This window comes from Eurosta solidaginis, chromosome 3, assembly GCF_040869045.1.
Source record: "Eurosta solidaginis isolate ZX-2024a chromosome 3, ASM4086904v1, whole genome shotgun sequence".
In the NCBI taxonomy this organism is placed as follows: domain Eukaryota; kingdom Metazoa; phylum Arthropoda; class Insecta; order Diptera; family Tephritidae; genus Eurosta; species Eurosta solidaginis.
Genome location: NC_090321.1, coordinates 175,408,973 through 175,434,630, shown reverse-complemented (window position 1 = coordinate 175,434,630; position 25,658 = coordinate 175,408,973). Strand labels below are relative to the sequence as shown.

The 25,658-nt window shown below is 38.5% G+C and overlaps 1 protein-coding gene across 8 annotated transcripts in view; it reads right to left on the bottom strand.

The window, feature by feature from the left end:
* Positions 1 to 251: 251 nt before the first annotated feature.
* Positions 252 to 25,658, bottom strand: part of LOC137244649 (juvenile hormone esterase-like) — a 37,579-nt gene continuing 12,172 nt past the window's right edge. For 6 of the 8 annotated variants that reach the window (XM_067773960.1, XM_067773956.1, XM_067773957.1 and 3 more), the window contains exons 2-8: positions 17,822 to 18,069; positions 17,608 to 17,751; positions 17,399 to 17,552; positions 14,835 to 15,020; positions 10,393 to 10,955; positions 4,075 to 4,370; positions 252 to 609 (exon numbers count right to left, since the gene is read on the bottom strand). In XM_067773960.1, the coding sequence (XP_067630061.1) occupies positions 426 to 609; positions 4,075 to 4,370; positions 10,393 to 10,955; positions 14,835 to 15,020; positions 17,399 to 17,552; positions 17,608 to 17,751; positions 17,822 to 18,016 (1,722 nt within the window). In that variant the 5' untranslated portion in view covers positions 18,017 to 18,069 and the 3' untranslated portion in view covers positions 252 to 425. Of the gene's footprint in view, positions 610 to 4,074; positions 4,371 to 10,392; positions 10,956 to 14,834; positions 15,021 to 17,398; positions 17,553 to 17,607; positions 17,752 to 17,821; positions 18,070 to 23,884; positions 23,956 to 25,658 lie in introns of those variants that run through there. The other 2 variants (XM_067773958.1, XM_067773952.1) reach the window with 2 other exon arrangements.

The following is a 25,658-nucleotide window of genomic DNA, read 5'->3' as shown; positions in this document are numbered from 1 at the left end:
TTGTGGCTGGCGATTTTGTAGCCGAAACTAACTAGTAACTTCTGGAAATAGAAGAGCCTAGATGTATGCAGCGTAAACTATAAAAGTGGCGCAGGCGAGTAAGAAGTAATTCAGTTTGATTTGAGTTGTCAAGCAGTTTGATTAAGACGATATCTAGCGAGCAATAGCAGTGTTATTTTGAATAGTAGAGTTTCATTGAGCTATCAATCAGTGTTGTTATTAAGCAAGCTATTCGTTGCACAGTTTGTTATTGTGAAGTACTTTAATAAAGACCATTTTGCATTATTACAAATTGGAGTTATTTATTCAACAGTTTAGTGATTCGAACTTAGCAGAGAATTGCAAATAAGAGGATTTGCAAGCAATTTCGTTACAATATCTTTATTTGAATGTTTAATTCTCATGTACAATACTTAATGTTTATATTAAAGAAATGTTTTGTAAGCATTATCCCATAATTTCATGCGTTCGATATCCCAAATAGTGTCTATTTGAAATGGTTCCGTATCATTTACGATGGACAAATAATCACACATTCGTGAATCCTTTTGCCGTGCTGCAAATGTTTCCTTTGTACAGCGGCCGGTTTTCATAAAAGCTTCAACGTTTCTGGAATAGAAATTAAAATCAAAAATAAAAAGTCACATTTGGCAACAGAAAAAACATGCTTTTCATAGAAAAAAGTCAGATAATTTAAAGCAGCAATCAAACAAAATAAGGAAAGTACTATTTGCAAGCATTTTTAGAATAGAAAAAACTTGCTAATTTTGGTGTGATTCTAAAAACTATTATGCAAAAAATATAGTTTATCGTAGAATAACATTTTTATACAATTAAGTCAAAAGTTTCTTTTACAGCATAACATAATAAAAACGCACTGCGTTATCTAGATGGGCCTGTAATCAAAGTTTTTTCTTTGATATTTAAAAAATTTCAAATTTTTAAGTTGTTTTTTTAGTTTGAGGAACCCACCCTCTCATACCAGCGTTATGTTAGACTTTTACGCTGATCAGCCCATTTTGAGGCATAGCCCACGTAATACACACTGGGAACTTCACATTAAGTTGTTAACTAAAGACCTACCGGAACTGCCCTCACAAAGCTCATCATCAACGGAGAAGCTTGATGGCCGCGTTGCAACCTTTACATCCGCACTCTCAAATGCTCTAGATCAAAATTGTCCATACCAAAGCTACACGGTAATCGCAAATGTATTTAACTATATTGAATAAAATTTTGGGATAAAAAAGGGACACACAGTATTACTGAAGTTAACCTAAGTTAATGACGCTATATAAAGTATAGTAGTAATGATATAAAATATAAATAGATATAGTAGCTATATTAAAGGCAGTTAATTAAAACTATACTTAAAGTAGACGATTTAGGAAAAAATTCAGTAAAAAAAATGGTCAGTTTAAGATTAATGTGAAGAGAAATAATTAAAAAGAATGCGCTTATAATTGCTTTGGTTTACAAGAAAATTACACTTCTAGCCTTCTGATAAGCGAATATGTCACAAAACCCAAAAATTGAAACCGCCACGCAGAAATATGATCGAACCTGCGTAACCCAAATACGTAGCGAGTTGCCTGATTAAAGGCCAATCTCAATTTTATGTGCAGAGCACGAATCTAGTTTGTTGCAAACTAGCTCAGAGTAGGTTATTATTGGCAATATAAGCTGTACGGCAAGCTTTCTTCTAATTTGAGGAGGCGTAAACGGTGCAGATTGCCTCAGATTGCGCAATGTACCATACACTTTACCAACAACAGAGTTGATATGGTCGACACAAGTTAGGTTTGAGTTAATTACGAAACCCAGATTCGTGATTTTAGTTACAGTTTGCAAAGCAGTATTACCAGTGCATATATTAGGAGATAGTACATCGACGAACTTTTTCTTAGAAATAGGAGATACAAACAATTTATTAGCATTATGGCAAATACCATTACTATTGGCCCAGTACTGCACGCATGATAGGTCATTATTTACTTTGACACAAAGTGTGCTTAGGTTCGCGAAACTACGTGATAAATACATTTGTATATCATCTGCATACGCATGCATGCTCATGTGCTTACACACTGAAAAAATGTCGTTTATAAAAATACTAAATAATAAGGGCCCAAGGATGGAGCCCTGCGGAACACCTTGGATTGAGTTTTTCATACCCGACACTTCACTTCCTGTATTGACAAGTTGAACTCTTCCAGTTAAATAACTTTCCAATAGCATTTCTAGGACGCAAAAAACTGTAAGCTATCTGCTAAGAATTAAATGGATCTGGAGCAACTCAGAAGGGAATACGTAAGCAGTTGCAACAAAGCAAGCTGTAGATATACCCATCACTGTGGGAAGGGTTAGGTCCTTCGTACTCAAGACCCTAGAGAGGATAATTAGCAGCTTCCTCCTACTACAATGGATTGCATCCTCCATATCTAGCTATCATCACGCAAACAACAAAGGTAAACTACGGAGACGGCGCTACATAGCCTAATCTCTACTGTTTAAACATCCTTGCCTCTCTGGTCATTGAAGTAGCATTCAACAATATAAGTACATACGCCGTTAACAACAACCTAACGAATCCGGATGTATATAGGCCCCTAACTGGACTAATTGATCAACCGATCAAGAGAAAAAAAGTTTTATTTTTGGAAAATAAAGAAGTCGTTTTGACTGTATACATGTAACTTGGCCAGTTTTGGCAACAAGTTAAGTTGGAAATTATACTTCCCTTTGTCTGAGTGTACCGTAACCCTTTCCTTGGATTGAATTGAATTGCACGCCGTTCCAATTTAATAGAATTAGAATCTACTTTGAAGCAACTTCCTCCAGTATGCATGAATTAAGAGCTTAAGGTTTGGCAAGAAAGCGTTATCCGCCGGATGAATCAAGAAGAAAAGAAATGTGAACAGGAAATATGTAAACGCGTGTGTATAACAACAACAAGATACAAGTAAATCAGCTGATATCTATGACGTCGGTGGTAACAGTTTGCTAGATTGCTTTACTGCTTCGTTTTTTTCAAACACAACCAAGATAATATCGCTCGTGACAAAGGTCCCCGAGGCGAAGAAACTGGGAAGTATAAGGAGGAAGTTGGTAATTTTACAGCATAGCTCAACAACGGGAGGGCCAGGACATGTCGCCATTATTGCGCAGTCATCGGCGTAGAAAACAGTGGTAACTTCTTCGGGTGGGAAAGAGAGCTTCGATGTTTAAAAATTAAACAAAAGTGGCCCCTTGTTTAATTCTTGTTGGTAATCTACCGTACCAGGCTCCAGCGGAAAGCGGATTATGGAGACGGCTTACGATTGACAGCGCCAAAAGGAGTTGCTTTTATACGGCTATGTCTGAGCACTTAAGTTCCCTGCACATTAATAAGGTTTTGCCTGTGGGAAGGACCCAGGCTTCAAATAAAGCTGCCCTCCTCAACGATTTCTTTAACGTAATGCTGGAAAAGAAAACATTAGCAGCAAATCTCATCCTCGCCAGCTGTCATAGCGTTTGCTGATGGTATGAATATAATTGGCCTTAAAAAAATGGCCTTGGTTCCGCTTTCTCTGGCCTTAAAAGTGGGGTAAGAAGTGTCTGTCTTACTGTAAAGCAAAGGAAGTACTTGTTGTCATCAAATAAAGAATAAAGAAATGCACCCATAACACCCACGTCAGCGTTGACAGATAACATTTCGAAGCTGTGAAAGTCTTCGCTTCAAAGCGACGAAGGTGGCAAGGCGTTTCCAAAGCAAAGCGAGGCTACCAGCGCGTTTACATATGTTAATTAACTTTTTTGATTCATACAAAAAAATTTCAATTAATTTTAAATTCTCGTCGCACTATTGAAACTATAATAGACGATATGACATAAATTTTGGTCCGGATCGGATAATGATTTCTTCCAGGCTACGCGAAATAATATCAAAAATGTTCGATCATGTTAAGTGAATAAAGTAAAACTACAGCGGATGATAAAAAATATATATGATTGTATAATTTAATCGGTGTTTTTAATATTCATAAGCCAGAATTAATAGTCAACAAATTATCCAACAAATGATAGTTCACTCACCCTGTTTTGGCAAACTCCACGTGCAATCCTACATAACGCTTAACGAATTGAGCTTCTGGCGAAGATTTTGCATATCCTTGAGGGACCGAAAACGGCATACCAAAGAGGTAAAGAATGTCGTCTGTGTGTGCAGTGCCATAGTCTTTGGTGGCTCCCGAAAAAAATTCAGCAAAAGAATATGGTCCGCGATAATTAAACTTAATAATTCCTGTAGGAATTTGTGCCTCATTGCCTGTATTTACATTCGCCTCAATGGTTTTGTATAATGGATAAATAAAATTGGCATCACCTAAGAGCTAATAGAAAAGAAAGCGCTAATATTACTACAACTTTCTATGAAAATTTATATATGTATATTAGAACGGGTCAAATTGTACGGATGGATTTTTTCCATCAGGAGTATAGCAAAAACGTACACATGGTGAATAAAATGAATTACAACAAACGCAACACCTAGAGACCAACTGCCTGGCGAACAGCGGGGCATTCATATGGCTGAGAGGTTAAAGGCATCTGCCTTTACACTGGTATCAATGTTGCAGATTCGAGTTCAATACTCAGTTCCCCAGAAGCTGGCTGAGGAAGAAGTGAAATTCAGAAACATGTCCTAGTAACAATCGCCGTTTGTGAACTTTGCAATTTCTCTCTACTTATCAATAACATAAACCCAATATGATATATTTCCTATAATTCTATCAGAAGCTATGAAGATTTTTTGGCCAAACCCTACATTGATATGACAAAATATCTATTTTGCAAAAATCGGGACCTCGAAATCGGACTTAGAGCTATGGTGTCTTCAGCAATTTTTCTTAGAATCATCTGTAGATTACGTTTTTGCTATACTCCTGATGGAATACGCGTTATATGAGTCCCGGGTCATAAGGGGATAAAGGGTAACGAGAAGGCCGACGAGCTAGCACGCAGGGGCTCATCGGAGATGAACGAGGAAATAACCAATGTCGAAGTAGGCATACCCTTAGCAGTAGACAAGGGGAATATCCAAAGCTTCTACTTGAAGAAAGCACAAACAAAGTGAAATAACATCACCACCTGTGCGATATCAAAATCCATTTGGCCAAACTATGATGGAAAGAGGACGAGAAGTCTTCTGAACAAATCCAGAGCTAACACACGCAAACTGATGGCAGTCTGCACTGGACATTGGGCAGTAGGTACACATGCGGAAAATATGGGCATTCCGTATAACGAGTACTACCGAAGCTGCAAAGATCCAAATGCCAGGGAGACAGTAGAACACTTTATGTGTAAATGCCCGGCTCTAGCTAGAGCCCGGCTAAGGTTCCTTGGAACCCCGTTTCTATAAGACCTCAGAGGATTATCTGTGATAGCAATCTCGAATATTCTTAATTTTATCAACAACTCTGGCTGGTTGTAATACATTGACCATAACATTCCGTAGGTTTTTAGACGAGTTACATGGCATCAAAACGGCTTTAAATAGCTACTTGGGCGACCACGGTCGCAGCCATTTCACCTACCTACCTACCTGATGGAAAAAAAATTTTACCCGCTCTAATGTATATCTATGAAGAAGCTTTTCAGTCACACATACGTTATTCACAAAAACGGGATTCATTCAAATTTATTTAAAAATGAATTTTTCTAGTGCACACTTACTCTTTCGTTCAACATTCCTAAGACCACATTTACACAGACGTACTTACTTACTTAATTGGCGCTTAAGCGTTTAAACGGTTATGGCCGTCCAACAAGGCGCGCCAGTCGCTTCTTTTCTCCGCCAACCGACGACAATTGGTCACACCAAGGGATTTTAAATCGTTTTCCACCTGGTCCTTCCAGCGGAGTGAGGGCCGCGATCTATCTCTGCTTCCATAGGCGGGTTCCGATAGAAACACTTTCTTGGCCGGAGCGTCATCTTTCATTCGCATAACATGGCCTAGCCTGCGCAGCCGCTGCGTTTTAATTCAATGGCTATGTTGATGTCTGCGTAGAGCTCGTACAGCTCATCGTTAAATCGTCTTCGGTACTCGCCATCGCAAACGCGTAGAGGTCCAAAAATCTTTCGAAGAACTTTTCTCTCGAACACTCCCAGAGCCGTTTCATCTGATGTTGTCATGGTACATGCTTCTGCACCATATAGCAGGACGGGTACGATAAGTGACTTGTAGTATGATTTTCGTTTGCCGAGAGAGGACTTTACTTTTCAATTGCCTACCTAGTCCAAAGTAGCATTTATTGGTGTTGACGTTGGTGTTGATGCTTGTTCCCAAATAAACGAAGTCTTTTACTATTTCGAAATTATGGCTGCCAACAGTAGCGTGTTTGCCAAGGCGCATATGCGCTGACTTTTTTCTCGATGAAAGCAGGTACTTCGTTTTGTCCTAATTCACCATCAAACCCACCTTTACCGCTTCTTTTTATAGTATGAAATGGCATGACATTGATATCATTGATATCATCGGCCTAAACACCCGCGCCGTTAGTTCTGCTTACTCCAAACTGGAAAAAGAAGCGGTAAAGATGGGTTTGATGGTGAATGAGGACAAAACGAAGTACCTGCTGTCATCGAGCAAAGAGTCAGCGCATATGCGCCTTGTCAACCAAGCTACTGTTGGCAGCCATAATTTCGAAATACTAAAAGACTTCGTTTATTTGGGAACAATCATCAACACCAACAACAACATCAGCTCTGAAATCCAGCGAAGAATCACTCTTGCACTAAATGCTACTTTGGACTAGGTAGGCAGTTGAAAAGTAAAGTCCTCTCTCGGCAAACGAAAATCATGCTCTACAAGTCACTTATTGTACGCCTCCTGCTATATGGTGCAGAAGCATGGGCAATGAAAACATCAGATGAAACGGCTCTGGGAGTGTTCGAGAGAAAAGTTCTTCGAAAGATTTTTGGACCTCTACGCGTTTGCGTATGTCATGACATTGATATCATCATTTACACATGCCTTAATCTTAAATAAATCGTCAATAGATAATCTACGAGTTTACACAAAAACTCTCCCTGGAAACTAGATTAATTTTAGTCAAAATTTTACGTTCCTCTTTTATTTTGTGCTTCCGATTAGAGATAACACCCTAGAGGTGGAACTTTTTCTATGAAAAAACATCTGCATCTATAAAATTTCTTCTTCTAAATAATCTAGTTACATAATTAACGGTAAGGAGTTAAGTACAACAATGAAGATAATATCGTTATATGTAAACTAGGTCTAAGCATTGTTACAACAGTATGTAAATATGCGAAAACAAATATTGGCTTATTGTGGCCATGTAATAAAGCCTGGAGGGTGGTGCCGTGTGCAGAAGTCCACGTAAGTGGGGAAAGCTACTGATCACTATACATCAGGGAATAGCCAGGGTAATTCCTTTCCATGCGGCGTAAGGAGCTCACTACTTGTGGCAAAGTATCATCTGGATAGCCGCTGAAAATCCGTTGGGAAAAACAATTAAGGCGTTGGATAAGAAGGTAACCCTTTACTAATGACGACCCCTGCAAACGTTTAAAGGACTATGATTTGAGGGCATTCACCTGGAATGCCCAGTCGCCTCGTGAAAGCTAAAGCCGACATCACCGTCATACAATAAATGCGATGGACAAACAATGGCAAGAAACCTATCAACAAATGTGACATTTACTGGAGTTGTCATGAAAACCCAATTTCATGGCGGAGCAAAAACTTCGTCACCAAGATGAAAGACGCTTGGAATCACATACGAGCTCTACCCCCACCAAGGTGGGCAAACAAGGTGTTTTGTCCCCCCGGCCGGAAAGTTCAGTGTACAATGAAACCTCTCCTAATGGTCTGGGGCTGATCGCCTTCGCCGGTGCTCGAAACGTGGTCATATCTAGCACGATGTACATGCATAAAAGTATTATTATTTATTATTACGGCGTTTTAAGCCTAAAACTTAGATTATTACAAATTATAAATATATTTTAATAATAATAGAATTTCTAGCGTTTGGGGTGTCGGAATGCATGAGATTCCGATCAGCACGGGAACTGGTGGTCCCAACGGGCGAGTCTTGGAATCATCTCATTGGGAGGTTGGAAGGACGTGTTCTCAATCCTGCCCTACTCCAACTACATGGCTGTCCCCCGATCAAATTACACGCAATCAGATCGACCACGTGTTGTGACAAACGGGTGGCAGTGTATTAGATGTGAGCACGATTCGAGGCAAACATCAACTCGCAAAATGTGCGCCCGCCTCTGCGCGTCTAAACGCAAAGAACAAAAAACACAAGGAAAGATGGGCGTCGAAAGCCTACATTCACAGCAGACTGCCAATTATTTCGTAACTCGACTCTCACACCTGCTCTATGAGAGCACAAGTCCATACGATGAAATGCAAAAGCAGCAAGAGCATATCTCTAAAGCACTTGTGCCGCGGCCAAGAAAAGAAAGAAAGACGCTGCCCACAGGGCTACCTTAAAAGCGAGCACAACAAGTGTGTGAACGCTACCGTGAGTTGAAGAGGGAAGAAAGATACTTTTAAAGAAAGTAAAACGTAGAGGCAGAAAGGTTTGAATGTTATCTGCTAGCTACCAGAAATAACGGAAGGTTTTAAGTGCGTGGCAAACCCCTGTAAGAACAATAACGTCGACCTTGTAATTTATGTCCAAAGAATACGAGTACATAGATTATGAAAGTAGAACTTCTCTGCTCTTCTAAATGGAGACAGCGATGTACTGCCCAGGACGACGAACCCAATCCCGTAATCGATGATGATGGAATAAATGTCGCCCACTCGATTATGACGAAATCAGCATAGCAATAACCAGATTAAAGTACAATAAGGCCGCGGACGCTGATGTATTTCCTGTCATGCCATGTATCAGCTGCTTTGCAAAACATGGTCGGACGAGTGCATGCCTGACGATTGGAATCTAAGTGTTCCTTGCCCAGTCCACAAAAAGGGGGATCCTGTAAACTGCGCCATCAATTGCGTAATCAGCCTTCTTAATGTCGCATATAAGTTCCTGTTAAGCGTAGTGTGCCAAAGATTGAAGCCCATCGTAAATCGGCTCACTGGCCTCAGGCCAGATTTTCATTATGCGCCAAATCATGAAAGCCACCCATGAAAAAGAATATACACACATCGCCTATTCGTCGATTTTAAAGCCGCCTTCGACAGCACCAAAATGTGCTGCCTATAAGCTGTTCAACCGCTCTGGAACAATGTTCTACAAAACCCTGAAATACCTGGCGAATGCTGACAACATTGAAATCATCGGTCTTAACACCCGCACCGTAAGTTCTGTTTACTCCAAACTGGAAAAAGAAGCGGGAAAGATGAGTCTGATGGTGAATGAGGACCATACGAAGAACCTGTTGTCATCAAGAAAAGAGTCAGCGCATTGTCGCCTTTGCAGCCATAATTTGGAAATAGTAAAAGACTTCGTTTATTTGGGAACCAGCATTAACACAAACAACAATACCAACTTTGAAGTCGAGCGAAGAATCGCTCTTGCCAATAAATGCTACTTTAAACTAGGTCGGCAAACGAAAATCATGGTGTACAATTCACTTATCGTAACCGTCCTGCTATATGGTACAGAAGTATGGACCATGACACTCTGGGAGTGTTCGAGAAAAACACTTTGGCGACGGAGAGTACCGAAGACGATTGAATGATGACCTGTACAAGTTTTACGCAGACATCAACATAGTCCAGCGAATTGAAATGCAGCGATTATGCTGGCTAGGCCATGTTATGGGAATTAAAGATGATGTCCGCCTAAGAAAGCATTTTTATCGGACCCCACCTATGGAAGCAGAGGAAGAGAGCGGCCTCCATTCCGCTGGAAGGACCAGGTGGAAAACGATTTAAATTTTCATAGCCGTTTAAACGGTTAAGCGCCAATTAAGTAAGTAAGTGATACAACCTGAAGTCACCAGGTAAGTAGTTGATACGTGTTATACATTTTGCTAAAGATTTATTCGGTAATTTCACTTCTGGAGTAAAAGGGCTATGGAGTGACAAATGATATAGAGTTGAAGTCGTAGTATGAAATATAAAGCTTTGTACAGGTATAAATATTTTCTGGGCCACCAAAGTTGAAACTCTACCATAATTGTAGGAACTTTTGCGAAGGCATCTTCTGATACTTTAATCTTTAAGTGCAAATAAGAAGGAACTCAGACGTGCTGGACTAACCTATATATGTTCAGCAAAAATTATCTTTACGAATTTCCTTTTCTGAAAATAATATGGTTACTTTGTTGCAAGAAAAGGTTCTAATTTTGTTGGACTGTGGTAATTTTTTGAGCATAACTGTACATAATTGTATCTAAAAAACAAGTGTGCATTGCCTTACCTCTAGGAAACCATCCATCGTATCTTTATTTAATTCACGAACTCCACCCATATACTTTGCAACTAAAAGATCGATAATTTCCTTGGCTTTCTCCATTTTTCCGGCAACAGGAATATCACACACCAAACACAACATTTCGTCGAAGTTGCTATTGAACTCAGCTTGCAAATTTGGATTACTAGCAAGTTTAAGTGCCATGACAATGCCTTCGCCTTTCGTTGAAGCTGAACCTGCAATCCATGGCATAGTCAGCGGAGGCTTGTTGTTGAAAGATTCGAAGACATCTCTTGTTATAAATGCATCAGGCCATGATTCTTGCTCCACATTGGGACGATAATTGATAAATGGATACACATACCATTTCTTCAGGACATCCGAAGCTTGTAGTAAATCCGAAGCATTTACTTTTCGTAGACTATCGACGAGCTCGCTTGACGATATTTCAGATGCATTTGTTATACCCGCAGCGATAGCTACCTGAACGGCGATGGCATTTTCGTCCATATATCGTACAAATGGAGCAATTGCTACGCCGCTCATTAAGATGCCATTGCGAAATAAACCTTTAAAAAAATGTAAAGCGAAACTGTTAAAGAATGTCAATCTCTATATACGGGCGATCACGGATGCTCTTAACCACATTGAAACACATCCAGCCAGATGGATCGGTTGCATGTTAAATTGCACGAAGATTCCTTCACACTGAGGATTGTATGAGGCCACGAAATTAGTGGACAGGAGCAGGCCGCAGGGCGGTGTATCATCAACTTTCCGTGGACGCTGGTCATCAATCAATCTACTCAGGAGTTTCGATGACGTTACAATTAGCTCCCAAATGGATACACATATCTGGGCATCTAATGTCAGCTTGGCCGGCAACGTAGAGAAGCAGGACTTGGTCCTGTTTACTAAGAGGCACAAGGTCTCAAATTAAACCGACCTAAGCTAGAAGGAGTGGTCCTGCAGGAGAAATTTTGCACTACGTGTGTTGGAATAATTTTGGAACGTAAATTGCCGTGGAAGCTCAATGTGAAGGACAGAGCGAAGAAGTCCTCGACGGCACTTTATGCAAGTTGAAGAATGCTAGGGCGTACGTGGTGTCTACCGCCATTTTTCCCCATTAAGTGTTTACAGTGATTGTAAACATGGCTTATACTATAGAGCCTGGATTTGGTGAACAGCCACACAAATAAGAGCCTACCTCGAAAATTCAGAAAGGGAATGCTGGCCGTCACTGCTTGACATTGCGGGAGCCCTGAAAACCACCCCGATGGCTGCAATGTGTCATTTTGCACATTCTAACTGCAGGTTTAGTTGCAAAGATTATAGCCTTAACAACTCCAACGAGGGCTAGCCATAGTTGTATAGCGTCATCAATTTCTAGATGAACACACTACCTAATTCCGTACCTGCACTTCGAAGGGGCTCTTAGAGCCACAATGGTTGGATGGTTGAGGCAAAGGATGTCTTAATGGCAGACGAAGCGATACACGAGTGCACCGATGGTTCCAAAATAAAGGAAGGAGTAAGTTTTGCGGTATACTGTGCTGATCCGTACAAGCTGCCAGATGGAAGCTGGAGTGGTTACCAAAGGAGTAGAAACACTGGAAGGATATAGCTTCAACTTCAGCCAATTAAACTTTTATATGGACTACCAAGCAGCAATCAAGGCAATAATCTCGCATAACACAACATCAGTCCCTGGAAAGAATGGGGAAGGGAGAAGCATAAATCTATATTGGGTCCTTGGGCAAATGGGAATAGATGGGAATGAAAAAGACGTAAACGTCCCAATCAGATTGGGTGAGATTAAGTGAAGGCGCGAGTTGCACATGATTCTGTGCATGTGCCCTGCGCTTGCCAGGATAAGACTCCTGCTATTATGAGTGATACAGCTATCATATTTAGAGGCGGCAATAAGCAAAGGTCTTGGAAAGCTTTTAGGGTTTTTTAGTTTGGTCATTAAACAAACTTCTAGTAACACCATGGACCCATTCAGTCTACGTGAGGTCCTCACGATGGCGGTTTCGTTCAATCTAACCTGACATGTCTAAGAATGTTGAATACATAGTTGTATGTAAGCGTCATGTAATTAAACCAGGACATCAACTTCAACTAAAAACAAGTAAAGGTGTCTAAGTTCGGGTGTAACCGAACATTATATACTCAGCGTGAGCTTCAATTGCACATTTCATGTCAGATGAATAACTTTTCTGCATAACACGTGGCACGCCCGTTTACAAAAAACTGTCTCCCCACTTTCACTTACAACAACACTTGCCAAGTGAAATATCATTGATTCAAAACTATTTTTTGCTAAGTTATAGCTTACTATTCTAGTATACGACCCTTTTAAACTTGTTTTATATATAAGTTGCCGTGGTCTTTAACCGATCCCGTCCATTTTTACCAGAAATATTTTCTACTATAGGGCAAATCTGTTTAACCAATTTTATTACGATCCGTTATTTTTTCTTCGAGTTATGGCTCCCGAAACATAGAAAATTGCTGAGCCATAAAAGGGGTGGTGCCACGCCCATTTTTCAAATTTGAAGTTTTTCCTATTTATTGTTATAAATCCACTAGGGAAATGAAATACCATTCATATAAAGCTCTTTTTTGCAAAGAGCTTATTTTATTCGTCCACGACCCTTTTAAAAATCTTTTATATAAAAGTGGGCGTGGTCCTTAACCGATTTCGTTAATTTTTCTTCAAAGCATTCCTTATAGTAAAGGCAACCTCCCTGCCGAATTGTGTTACGATAGGTTTAACGATTTTTGATTTATGATTAATAATATTTGTAAAATTTATTTTATCACAGGTGGGCGGTGCCACGCCCATTTTAAATAATTTTTTATAATTTTTGTCAATGGTCTCAATATCAGTCCCACGTTAAATTTCAACATTCTTGGTGTATTATTTACAAAATAATCAGGATTTTTGTGTTATATATAAATGTTATATACGTAAAAAGTGGGCGTGGTTATCTTCCGATTTCGTTCATTACCAATCTATTATTATCGTGTACCAAATTTGGTGAAAATATCTCAATATCTACTACGTTATCGTGTTAACGGACAGACGGGCGGACGGACGGACGGACGGACGGTCATGGCTCAATCAAATTTTTTTTCGACGCTGATGATTTTGATATATGGAAGTCTATATCTATCTCGATTCCTTTGTACCTGTACAACTAACAGTTATCCAATCAAAGTTAATATACTCTGTGTGCAAAGCACGCTGAGTATAACAAAAGCCAGTCGTAATTAAAAGGAACTGAGGCGAGATAGAAACTCCAAAGGTTCTAGTATAGTCTACTCACTGCACTGTATATAACGGTCTGCCGCGTACGTGCTTCTTGATTGGAACTTAAGGGTGCTCTAAACAATCCATTAGATTAATGCGATTCCGCATATCACGCCAATTATTGCGAAATCGGCCATCTATTTCCCATCTTCAACAGGTTGATGACCTTATTAGTGCGGTTGATGACCTTATTAGTGCGGTTGTAGACCTGAGGAATGCACTGCCCATCAGAATTACACGAAACAAGAAGTATTGGAGAAGATTCCGGAAGGAATATTCGAAAAGCAGATTTAAATTTTGGTTAACCACACAGATGTCCTAAAAAATATATATCAGAATGAGGTAGAATATCAGTCAAATGTAGGTAAAAGAGTTATTGTAAACTTTGTTAAGGTTAGACCTTTAGGAAAAGTGGGCTTGGACTTTAACCGATTTTGATTACATTCATAATTTGGCGAGGATAGAGCCTCTGGCAAATGTCTTTAACGGCTTTTGATTCAAGGCTTGTTAAACTTCCAAATTTTCTTCTTCTAAATGTGCGTGGTTCAACGCCCGTATACCAAAATTTTTTGGAATTTATGTTTTGCGTCATAAAACCAATCCACCTACCAAATTTCATTAGCTTAGCGGTATTCGGTTTTGAGTTATCAAATTTTTTCCATTTTTTTTAATTTTCGATATCGAAAAAAGGGCGTGATTAATGTCCGATTTCGCCAATACCAATCTATTCTGGAGCCAGATCAGCCCGTTACCAAATTTGGTGAAGATATCCCAATATTTGTGCAACACCCGCTGAGTCGCCGATAGACGTCCCAATCCGTTTGGGAGAAATCAAAAGGAGACAGGAGTTGCATATGATCCAAATTTCTAAGATCATGTGCAAAGCCTACGATATTAGACTCACAAAGTGGCTCATATCTCTGAAGAGAGAAGACTTAAGGCTCACAATGGGCATACTGACTGGACGCTACCTTCCGGCGTCACAGGCTTATAAGTTAGGTCTCGTCAGTAACAGCAAATACAGGAAGTGTGACCTGCAGGAAGAAACGGTTGAGCACGTTCGTATTGCCGGCCGTCTTATATGATATTGTCTTAAAGTAGCCGCTTTATACCATACGTAATATATACGTACCTCTCGAAGCGGGGTTTAACAAATGTAAGTGGACAGCTACACCGCCAGCACTATGTCCAAATATAGTAACTCGCGTAGGATCACCACCAAAAGCACTAATATATTTGTGAACCCATTTAAGTGCCATACGTTGATCTTTGAGTCCGAAATTGCCCGTCATATGTTCATCACCAGTGCTGAGGAAACCTAGAAGTAAAATACATAAAATGAAGAGACACACTTTATTGAAACACAATATGCGGTTGTGGATTTTGACAATGTCACATAAAAAAATACAATGTGCGATATACCTCCGAGGAGATTTAAGCTGAGCTTCTCATTAATATGCGCCGTGTTACTTTGACGTGCTGGTGGCGTTCATTCCTAAGCAGTGGAACTTAACTACTCGGAAGCCAAATACTACAACGCAATAAGAGGCTTATCCTTATCCAAACACTGAAGAAACTTGTCGATATGCATAAAACGGACAATGCTAATTTCTGCCGGATGGATGCAGCTTAATATCCATAATGGAAAAGCATATCGGTTGAAAGCGCCCTTTTCGTCAATTGGTAGGCTTCCTCGATATCGCGGTTGCCTTCAGCAACGCGCAAAGGAAGCCAAGGTGCTTATACAACATGGAACCCAAGACTCTTAAGCTGCCTGAAGCGATTCTACGCTCAAGAATAGAATGGGTTCGTAAACGCAACTTAATGAACTGACTCAGTATGTAATATGACTACCAGAGGTGCCTCTCAAGTCTCTTCCATGGATACTGGTTCATTAGCTATCTAATAATCTTAAGGGCAAAAGGGAAGAAAGTAATCGCATACACCGACGACTTAGTTATTCTGATCACAGTAAACTTCTGCTAACGATTGGCGAGCTCATTGAATGTGATTTTGCGGAATTCCACGATGGGCAAGGTATAACGGGCTAATGGTAAATCCAACAAAAATGGAGTTTTTTCTGTTCACAAAATACTACACAAAATTCCTTCTTCAACTTACCGTTAGGTGAGAACAAAGAAAATTCTGACAGCCAAAGACTTTCGGGAGAAACTGGAGACCGTCCGTGCATGTCATCCGTGGCTTGTACAACACAGTCAATCGATCGATACGTACGCCATATATAGCTATTGTCGGGTGGCAGACGCTTGACAAAAAGCGCAATCACCAGAGGGTTGATGCCTCTACATAAAAGTGTTCGTACAGGGTCACTACCACAACACTGTGGTTGTTGACTCCCAGGTGCAGAACATAAGATATCTTTCGAGGGAAAATGGGAGGGAAGTCTATACAGCTGTAGGGCAGTAAAAGCTGTATAGGTCGATAATTAAAGAAAAAAGTGGCGCTGGACTTTACTCAAAGCATCTGCAGGTAAAGCAGTCGCGCTTACTTCCTGACTCATGCGTTGTCTTCCACGAGGATGTTTATGCTATAGAGAGCACAATCATATTGCTCCAGGACAGTATATGTAACGATCTTTGTCGACAGTCAAAGTCTAACGTGATGAAGTCGGATATCGCGTGAAGGTATCGATCCCCGTTGGTTTTCCGACAGGGTGGATAACTGATGTGTATCGGAACGATTTTCCGTCATCGAGGAATATAAGATTAGGGCAACGGACTTGCTATGGACCAACCGTGTGATTGCGTCATCACGCGTCATTGCCCTACTGCACCACTGCTCAAAATTTAGGCGTATTATTTACACGAAAAATTACAAATTTCCTACTGTGATAGGTGAGGCTTCGAAATCGCCCGCCTGTGTAAGTGAACGACTTTACTTCCCAATTTCAGAAAAACTATAACAATTTGTCGAAAATTGGCCGTCACATAAGTTTTAAAGAGAAACTAAGATCGAATTTATACTATAAATAAATTTTATTTATGTTTGTTTTAATGGTATGTTTAGTTTATACTTATTGTTTAAGAATTCATAAACTTAACACCCGCTTATAATAATTGAATATTCAATTATTATGCTTTTCTAAGAGAAACTGAAAAGAAAGAAAGAGACATTTACTGGCATATTGCGATGGTACCATTTCGAAAACCGCCAACGGAATCATCATCAGGCAATTTTGTAATGTTATCAAAGGTTTCACCGAGATTCGAACCGCGAATCACACGGTGAAACTGCAGTTGCCTTAACAACTAGGCTATCCTGCTTGTATTTGTTTCCTTGCTTAATTCAGTTTATTCCATTTCTACACTAACAAAACAATTGAGATCTTTGATAACATTACAAAATTGCCTGATGATGATTACGTGGCGGTACCATCGCAATATGCCAGTAAATGTTTCTTTCTTTTCAGTTTCTCTTAGAAAAACATACTAATTGAATATTCAGTTATTATAAGCCGGTGTTAAGCTCATGAATTCTTAAATAGTAAGTATAAATTTTATTATTTTTTCTTTGATAAAACGAATAAACTTATTTAAATTGTATTCCTAAAGGATAAGAGTACTTCACTTTATTTATGGATTAAAAGGGAATCACTTAAATCCTTTTGTTTTTGCTGGATGAAACTTTATATTTATTAGAAAAAAATGGTTTATGTATAGAGACGACAATACTTACCAAACGGACCTAAACGGTATGCAGCTACTACCAAAATAATTTCACTTGTATCCATAAAATATTCAGGGCCACTGAATTTGGGATTTGCAGAACCACAAAAAAATCCACCGCCGTGTATATAAAATAAAACGGGAAGTTTCTCTGAAGAGCGATCCTAAACGCAATGTAGTTATTAGTATTTACCACGCTAAATTTCTAAATTTATTTACTATTGGTCGATAAATATTCAAATACAGACAATCCTCTTCGCCAGTTACAAATTGTGTTGGCGCTATATAATGTTTTTGTAGACAATCTGAACGTGGCTCTTTCGCTATAAGTTTATGCACCCAAGCGTCAGCTGGCACTGGATTCTATTTCGAATATTAACAATAGAAAAATAACTTAAATTGTTTTATTTTTTTTTTTTGTTATAAATAATACCTTAAATCTTAAATCGCCGATTGGTGGTTTAGCAAATGGTATGCCCATAAACGCATCATAACGACCGACTTCATTACCTGGCCTCAATGTGCCTTCAACGCAGCCTAATGCATCAATACAAACTTCCGGTTCATTTGCAATTGCAAATTCAAATCCCCAATGGATTGTTAGTAACAAAATGTGAAGGGTATACATTTTTTCGTCAAAGTACCAAGTTAAACTATATATAGCAATCCAGTCAAATTTCCCTAAAAAATAATTGAGAAAATTCACAGAATTTGCGTACGGCTCAAATTTGGTAAGATGGTTCAGATCACTTTATACCCTGAATGGGAAATCTTTTGTTCAAAACTGGTGTGCTTCTAGTGCATGCAGAACCATTACTAGTTCGCCCTCTATCTCTTTTACATGCTTCCAACTGGCGAATTTAATATGGCGATATCCTTGTTGCATTACCTTTTCTATAGTTCCGAACTTGATACATTTTTCAACTTTAAGACTTCTTTGTTTATTTGCACTATTTCGATAGTTCCGAACTAGAGTAAACATTTGCAGCTGATATCTATTTCTTTTGTTGGTACTATTTCGTTTGTTCTGAAGCAGAACGAAATTCCACATGTTGCTTGTAATACGATTCAGTCCCCTGTTTCGAAATCGAAATATTTTAGGTGGTACCTTACTTCATTGCCGGCCTTCAACATCTCTATAAAAAAGAATATCCCTGAATCGGTCTAGCACAGGCTAGGCGGTACAAATTATTTCTGCTTAGGAACCATTTCTAAAGCGTGTGTGTGCGTTAAAGAAGTATTTTGGTTTGTTTGAAATTGACTCAAATATAAGTTGCTTATCAATGTCTACGGGATAAACTGTTGAATCTATGGCGATAAAATTTCATTGGTGGCACCCCTTTCCTGCCAATTTCTTACTTATGTGTTATACGGTTTACGTAAGGAAAACGCTTTAAACTGTGGGGGGAATAAGGCATACTTATAGCCGAAGCTCCTTAAAGCTAGTAGAAAGTGATTTTTGTAGGATATCTGTTTATAAATACATCCTTAATAATATGAAATACGAAAGCACAAACTGCCGATTTTTGAACTAGAGAAAATCTTTTTTCAATCGCACTAGTACTATTTGGTACTTTTAAGGTCTAGTTCTGAACCAGAAATTTTGATCACTAGTTAGTGACTTCCCTTCAGCCTGCAAATTAAATCGCTGGAATTCTCATCGAACTGGTACTTTGAAAAGCTTGTTTGACTTTAATATTCGCTAAAACGGTTTTTTCGCAGGTCTTGTCAGAAATAATATTATATGCGATTCACCGTTTTTAATTATTGAAGTAAACTTCAATGTCTCATCACGAGCGTCAAGACATTACAAACCTCTTCTTTTGAGGCAGTGCAGAGCTAATTTCGAATTAAATGAACCTTTTCGGTGTTTGTGTCATGATTCCAACTCTCATTCGAGTTCACTAAATATAACGGATTCACTTTTACTATAAAGAAAACTGTCCTTTGCTATCTTAACTCTTAACAAAATAAAAAAAATGTTTACGACACTTAACAAACAAGGAACAACTCGGCAAAAACAAAGTACGTGCGTCATGCGGATGCACCCCTCATGTTGATTGGGCGGGCTTTGGAGGGTATGAATTCGTTGGGTTTATTCTTATAAAAAATCAAGCAAATCCTTTAAAAACTTGTATTGAAATAGATATTTAGAAAGTCCATTACAACAAATGGAATCTTACGACCGCCATTTTAGTCTTTTTCCGTAGAGCTAGATTCTTGAAAATAAGAACATACTTCAGAGCATAATGACAATGCGTCATCCGGAAAAAAAATTTCGCCAGGGATCCTCAGAATTCTTAAGTTGGTAATTTCGCTTTCATATTTTAAGGAACTTCCCGATGACGCAGATGACTCAAACCTTGAACGAAACTTTGGGATTTATTAGTAATATTTCAGGTCAACTTGACATGTCAACAAAAGGAGAAAATAAAAGGAAAATAAACAAGTAAGGAAGGCTAAGCTTGCAAAACTTGTAAATTATCTGTTCTTAAAAGTAGGCGGTGCCATCCCCATTGTCCAAAATTTTACTAATTTTTTATTCTGCGTCATAAGATCAACCCACAACCAAGTTTCATCGCTTTATCTGTTTTTTGTAATGAATTATCGCACTTTTTCGGTTTTTCGAAATTTTCGATATCGAAAAAGTGGGCGTGTTATATTCCGATTTCTTTCATTTTAAATAGCGATCTGAGATGAGTGCCCAGGAACTTACATACCAAATTTCATTAAGATACCTCAAAATTTACTTAAGTTATCGTGTTCAGGGACAGACGGACGGACGGACGGACGGATATGGCTAGATGAATTTCTTTTTTCGCCCAGATCATTTTGATATATAGAAGTCTATATATATCTCGATTAGTCTACGCGCCGATACGGGGTACCGCTATGCGAACAAAATTAATATACTCTGTGAGCTCTGCTCAGCTGAGTATAAAAATGATCAAGGACTTCTTCTATATAAATGGACCAGACGAATATCTATGTATTGCAATTAGCCTTTATATGTATATTTGCTCCTCATAAAAGCTTTTAAGTGGTTATATTAAAATTGTATTATCAAAGTTCAACAAGATTATGTCTTTGTTCAAAGAGAGATTTTTCGTTTCTTCTGGTCCATTTACATAAAGGAAGTACTCAACAATTTTTTATCTTCTCACACTAATTCAAATTGGATAGTAAATTACTAAAGTTTGAAATTTTTGGTTGTTTTCGCTGCTTCTTAGCAACTGAAGGAAATAGCAACCGGCCGTGAGTTAACTTTTTGGGTTGGATAAAATATCACTTGGTATCTACGTCTGTGATTATTTAAATACTGAACCTGATGTTTATATTTCAATTTTATATAAAATATATTCTGACCTAAATTGTAGCTAAACGTCATGGTTCAACTATATGGTTGACTCATCTATACAGCAACAACATACCTTTGTTCAGATTGTCAAAATCTACATGTTGGTGCCAGGTGAATGGAATGGAAAGAAAACATAAAACTTTGCAATTCCTATGTGTTCTGGGAAAATAATGTGCTAAATTAGATACATTTACTAAAAAAAATAACTTAAAATGATGTGAAATTATTTTTTATAAAAACTTTACCACATCCTTTTGACAAACCGTATACCAGTTAAATGAAATCAGCTGATGAGATGAGCCAACCATATAATTGAGCCATGCTAAACGTCAATGTTTGAGAGAATATCAAAACACATTTTGTGACTTGTAAAAAAGGTGTTAAACAATTAAAATTTAAATTTTTACTTTTTAAAATATAAATAAAATTTTATTGTACATACAGTTTTGTACATGTGTTGAAATTTCCAGTTCAATCCAAAAAATTTTCAGCGTACAAAAAGGGACTTCTTTGAAAATTACGTTTTGAAATTTTGATGTTTTAGACTTTTGAAGTGATATAGCTTTTTTGTTGTAGTATTTGAAAAATTTTCTTAATATATAGTATACTAGCAGACGCGGCAGACATTGTTCTGCCCAAATTTTGGTCTATTTGCAGACATTTTAATAAGCTTTTTCCGTCTACTTCTGCCCTCCCCCTCTTCACTTTTTATACTCAGTTGAGCAGAGCTCACAGAGTATATTAATTTTGATTGCATAACGGTTGGTTGTACAGGTATAAAGGAATCGAGATAGATATAGACTTCCATATATCAAAATCATCAGTATCGAAAAAAAATTCGATTGAGGCATGTCCGTCCGTCCGTCCGTCTGTCCGTTAACACGATAACTTGAGTAAATTTTGAGGTATCTTGATGAAATTTGGTATGTAGGTTCCTGGGCACTCATCTCATATCGCTATTTAAAATGAACGATATTGGACAACAACCACGCCCACTTTTTCGATATCGAAAATTTTGAAAAATCGAAAAAGTGCGATAATTCATTACCAAATACGCATTAAGCGATGAAACTTGGTAGGTGAGTTGAGCTTATGACACAGAATAGAAAAGTAGTAAAATTTTGAACAGTGGGCGTGGCATCGCCCACTTTTAAATGAAGGTAATTTAGAAGTTTTGCAAGCTGTAATTTTGCAGTCGTTGAAGATATCATGATGAAATTTGGCAGGAACGTTACCCTTATTACTTTATGTCTGCTTAATAAAAATTAGCAAAATCGGAGAACGACCACGCCCACTTTTTAAAATTTTTTTTTTTTAATTCAAATTTTAAAAGAAAAGTTAATATCTTTACAGCATATAAGTAAATTATGCCAACATTCAACTCCAGAAAGGATATGGTGCAACAAAATACAAAAATAAAAGAAAATTTCAAAATGGGCGTGGCTTCGCCCTTTTTCATTTAATTTGTCTAGGATGCTTTTAATGCCATAAGTCCAACAAAAATTAACCAATCCTTGTGAAATTTTGTAGAGGCTTAGCTCCTAGGACGATAACTGTTTTCTGTGAAAAAAGGCGAAATCGGTTGAAGCCACGCCCAGTTTTTATACACAGTCGGCCGTCTGTCCTTCCGCTCGGCCGTTAACACGATAACTTGAGCAAAAATCGATATATCTTTACTAAACTCAGTTCACGTACTTATCTGAACTCACTTTGTATTGGTGTAAAAAATGGCCAAAATCCGTTAACACGATAACTTGAGCAAAAATCGATATATCTTTACTAAACTCAGTTCACGTACTTATCTGAACTCACTTTGTATTGGTGTAAAAAATGGCCGAAATCCGACTATGACCACGCCCACTTTTTCGATATCGAAAATTACGAAAAATGAAAAAAATGCCATAATTATATACCAAATACGAAAAAAGGAATGAAACATGGTAATTGTATTGGTCTATTGACGCAAAATATAACTTTAGAAAAAAACTTGGTAAAATAGGTGTGACACCTACCATATTAAGTAGAAGAAAATGAAAAAGTTTTGCAGGGCGAAATCAAAAGCCCTTGGAATCTTGGAAGGAATACTGTACGTGATATTACACATATAAATGAATTAGCGGTACCCGACAGATGATGTTCTGGATCACCCTGGTCCACATTTTGGTAGATATCTCGAAAACGCCTTCACATATACAACTAAGGGTCACTCCCTTTTAAAACCCTCATTAATACCTTTAATTTGATACCCATATCGTACAAACACATTCTAGAGTCACCCCTGGTCCACGTTTATGGCGATATCTCGAAAAGGCGTCCACATATAGAACTAAGGCCCACTCCCTTTTAAAATACTCATTAACACCTTTCATTTGATACCCATATCGTACAAACAAATTCTAGAGTCACCCCTGGTCCACCTTCATGTCGATATCTCGAAAAGGCATCCACCTATAGAACTAAGGCCCACGCCTTTTTAAAATACTCATTAACACCTTTCATTTGATACCCATATCGTACAAAAAAAATTCTAGAGTCACCCCTGGCCCACCTTTATGGCGATATCTCGTAAAGGCATCCACCTATAGAACTAAGGCCCACTCCCTTTTAAAATACTCATTAACACCTTTCATTTGATACCCATATCGTATAAACAAATTCTAGAGTCACCCCTGGTCCACCTTTATGTCGATATCTCGAAAAGACTTCTAAGACTTCTTTGTTTATTTGCACTATTTCGATAGTTCCGAACTAGAGTAAACATTTGCAGCTGATATCTATTTCTTTTGTTGGTACTATTTCGTTTGTTCTGAAGCAGGACGAAATTCCACATGTTGCTTGTAATACGATTCAGTCCCCTGTTTCGAAATCGAAATATTTTAGGTGGTACCTTACTTCATTGCCGGCCTTCAGCATCTCTATAAAAAAGAATATCCCTGAATCGGTCTAGCACAGGCTAGGCGGTACAAATTATTTCTGCGTAGGAACCATTTCTTAAGCGTGTGTGTACAGGAAAGAAGTATTTTGGTTTGTTTGAAATTGACTCAAATATAAGTTGCTTATCAATGTCTACGGGATAAACTGTTGAATCTATGGCGATAAAATTTCATTGGTGGCACCCCTTTCCTGCCAATTTCTTACTTATATGTTATACGGTTTGTATGAACTCAATTTAATGAGCCTGGTATAATAAAACCCCAAATGGTTTGTTTCACAAATTTATTACGACTGACTGTTACATATTGCGAAAGAAATTTATAAGCCTAAAATATATTGGAAAAGTCCAGTTAATTGACATCGAATGATGTTGAGTGAAAAAATAGTAATAACAATTTACATAAGAATGCAGTTATTTTCAGGTTGAGAAATGTTCTTATGTGTACATTTGTATATCCATGGACAAAAGCCTAACTTACAAATCAATGAGTAATTATTATTGTAAATATGTATGTAAATATGCATATACATAAGTAAGGTAAGCCCCAGGCGGCCGTCGCATGATGTGCTTTATGTATGTAGATATGTATGCCTAAAACACTGGCACAGTGGTATAGCAGTGGATCAAAGAAATACAAATTGAAGTAATCTGCTTCAACATACTCCACCCGTTGAAAGGTTCCTTTCAATATTTTACTCAACTGGTAATGGGGCTATCTTATGCACTGGACGTCTTAAGGTACCTCGCTTGGTTAAAATATCGACCACACGTACACGTCCATCTGTCCCTGGGAATGTATTTGTAATACGACCAAGAGCCCATTGTTGTGGTGGCAAATTGTCATCATGAATAAATACTAGCTGACCAGGAACGATGTTTTCCCGCGTCTCCAGCCATTTGGAGCGCGCTTGTAATGTATGAAGATAATCGCGACGCCACAAGTCCCACAATCGTTGCTTTAGATAAGTGATTCGCTGCCAACTAGTTAGACGCGATTCTTTAACGTCATTGAGTTGTGGCTCCGGTATTGTGTGTAATGAAGTACCAATGAGCAAATGTGCTGGTGTCAGCGCCTCTCCATCGTTTGGGTCGTCAGTCAATGGAGTTAGAGGCCGCGAGTTCAATATGGCCTCCACCTCAATCACAACGGTTTGAAGCTCTTCAAATGTTAAATTGGACTGCGAAATGTTTTTTATCAGCAAAGTCTTCATTGATTTGACAGCAGCTTCCCACAAACCACCAAAGTGCGGAGCTCGCGGAGGAATAAATCGAAATTCAAAACCGTGCTCGCTGCTAAACTGTTCCAAGTCAGATAATGATTGCTGGTTGTAGAACTGACGCTTGAATTCATCAAGTTGTGATTGTGCGCCCACAAAATTTGTAGCGTTGTCACAGTATATACGCTGCGGTATACCACGTCTGCCAATGAAACGCTTTAAAGAAAGAACAAAGTTATTCGTAGATAAATCAGAAATCAATTCTGCATGAACTGCTTTCGACGAAAAACAGATAAATATGGCCACGTATGTTTTGTTAGGTGCTTTTCCGCGAATGCGATACGATGTAAAAAATGGACCGCATAGGTCTACACCTACGACCAGAAATGGACGTTGAGCAAGTAAGCGATCAGCTGGAAGAGAGCCCATTATTTGTTGCACCAACTTCGGCTTGTAGTGGTAGCAATGCATGCAAGAGTTGACTACTTTTCGGACCAATTCGCGTGCATTTATTACCCAAATTTGAGAACGCATAATTCCCATTAACACCTTGGGCCCTGCATGCTTGTTCATTACATGCAAGTACTCTACAAATTTGCGCGTAAATTTATGTTGTTTTGGCAATAAGGCAGGAAACTTTGCATTGTATTCGATTGGTGCTTGATTGAGTCTGCCTCCCACCCATAGAACTAACTTAGTTGAAACTTGCAACGGTGTCTCGACCAAAAACGGGGACAGCTTCTGTAGTTCAGGCTTTAGT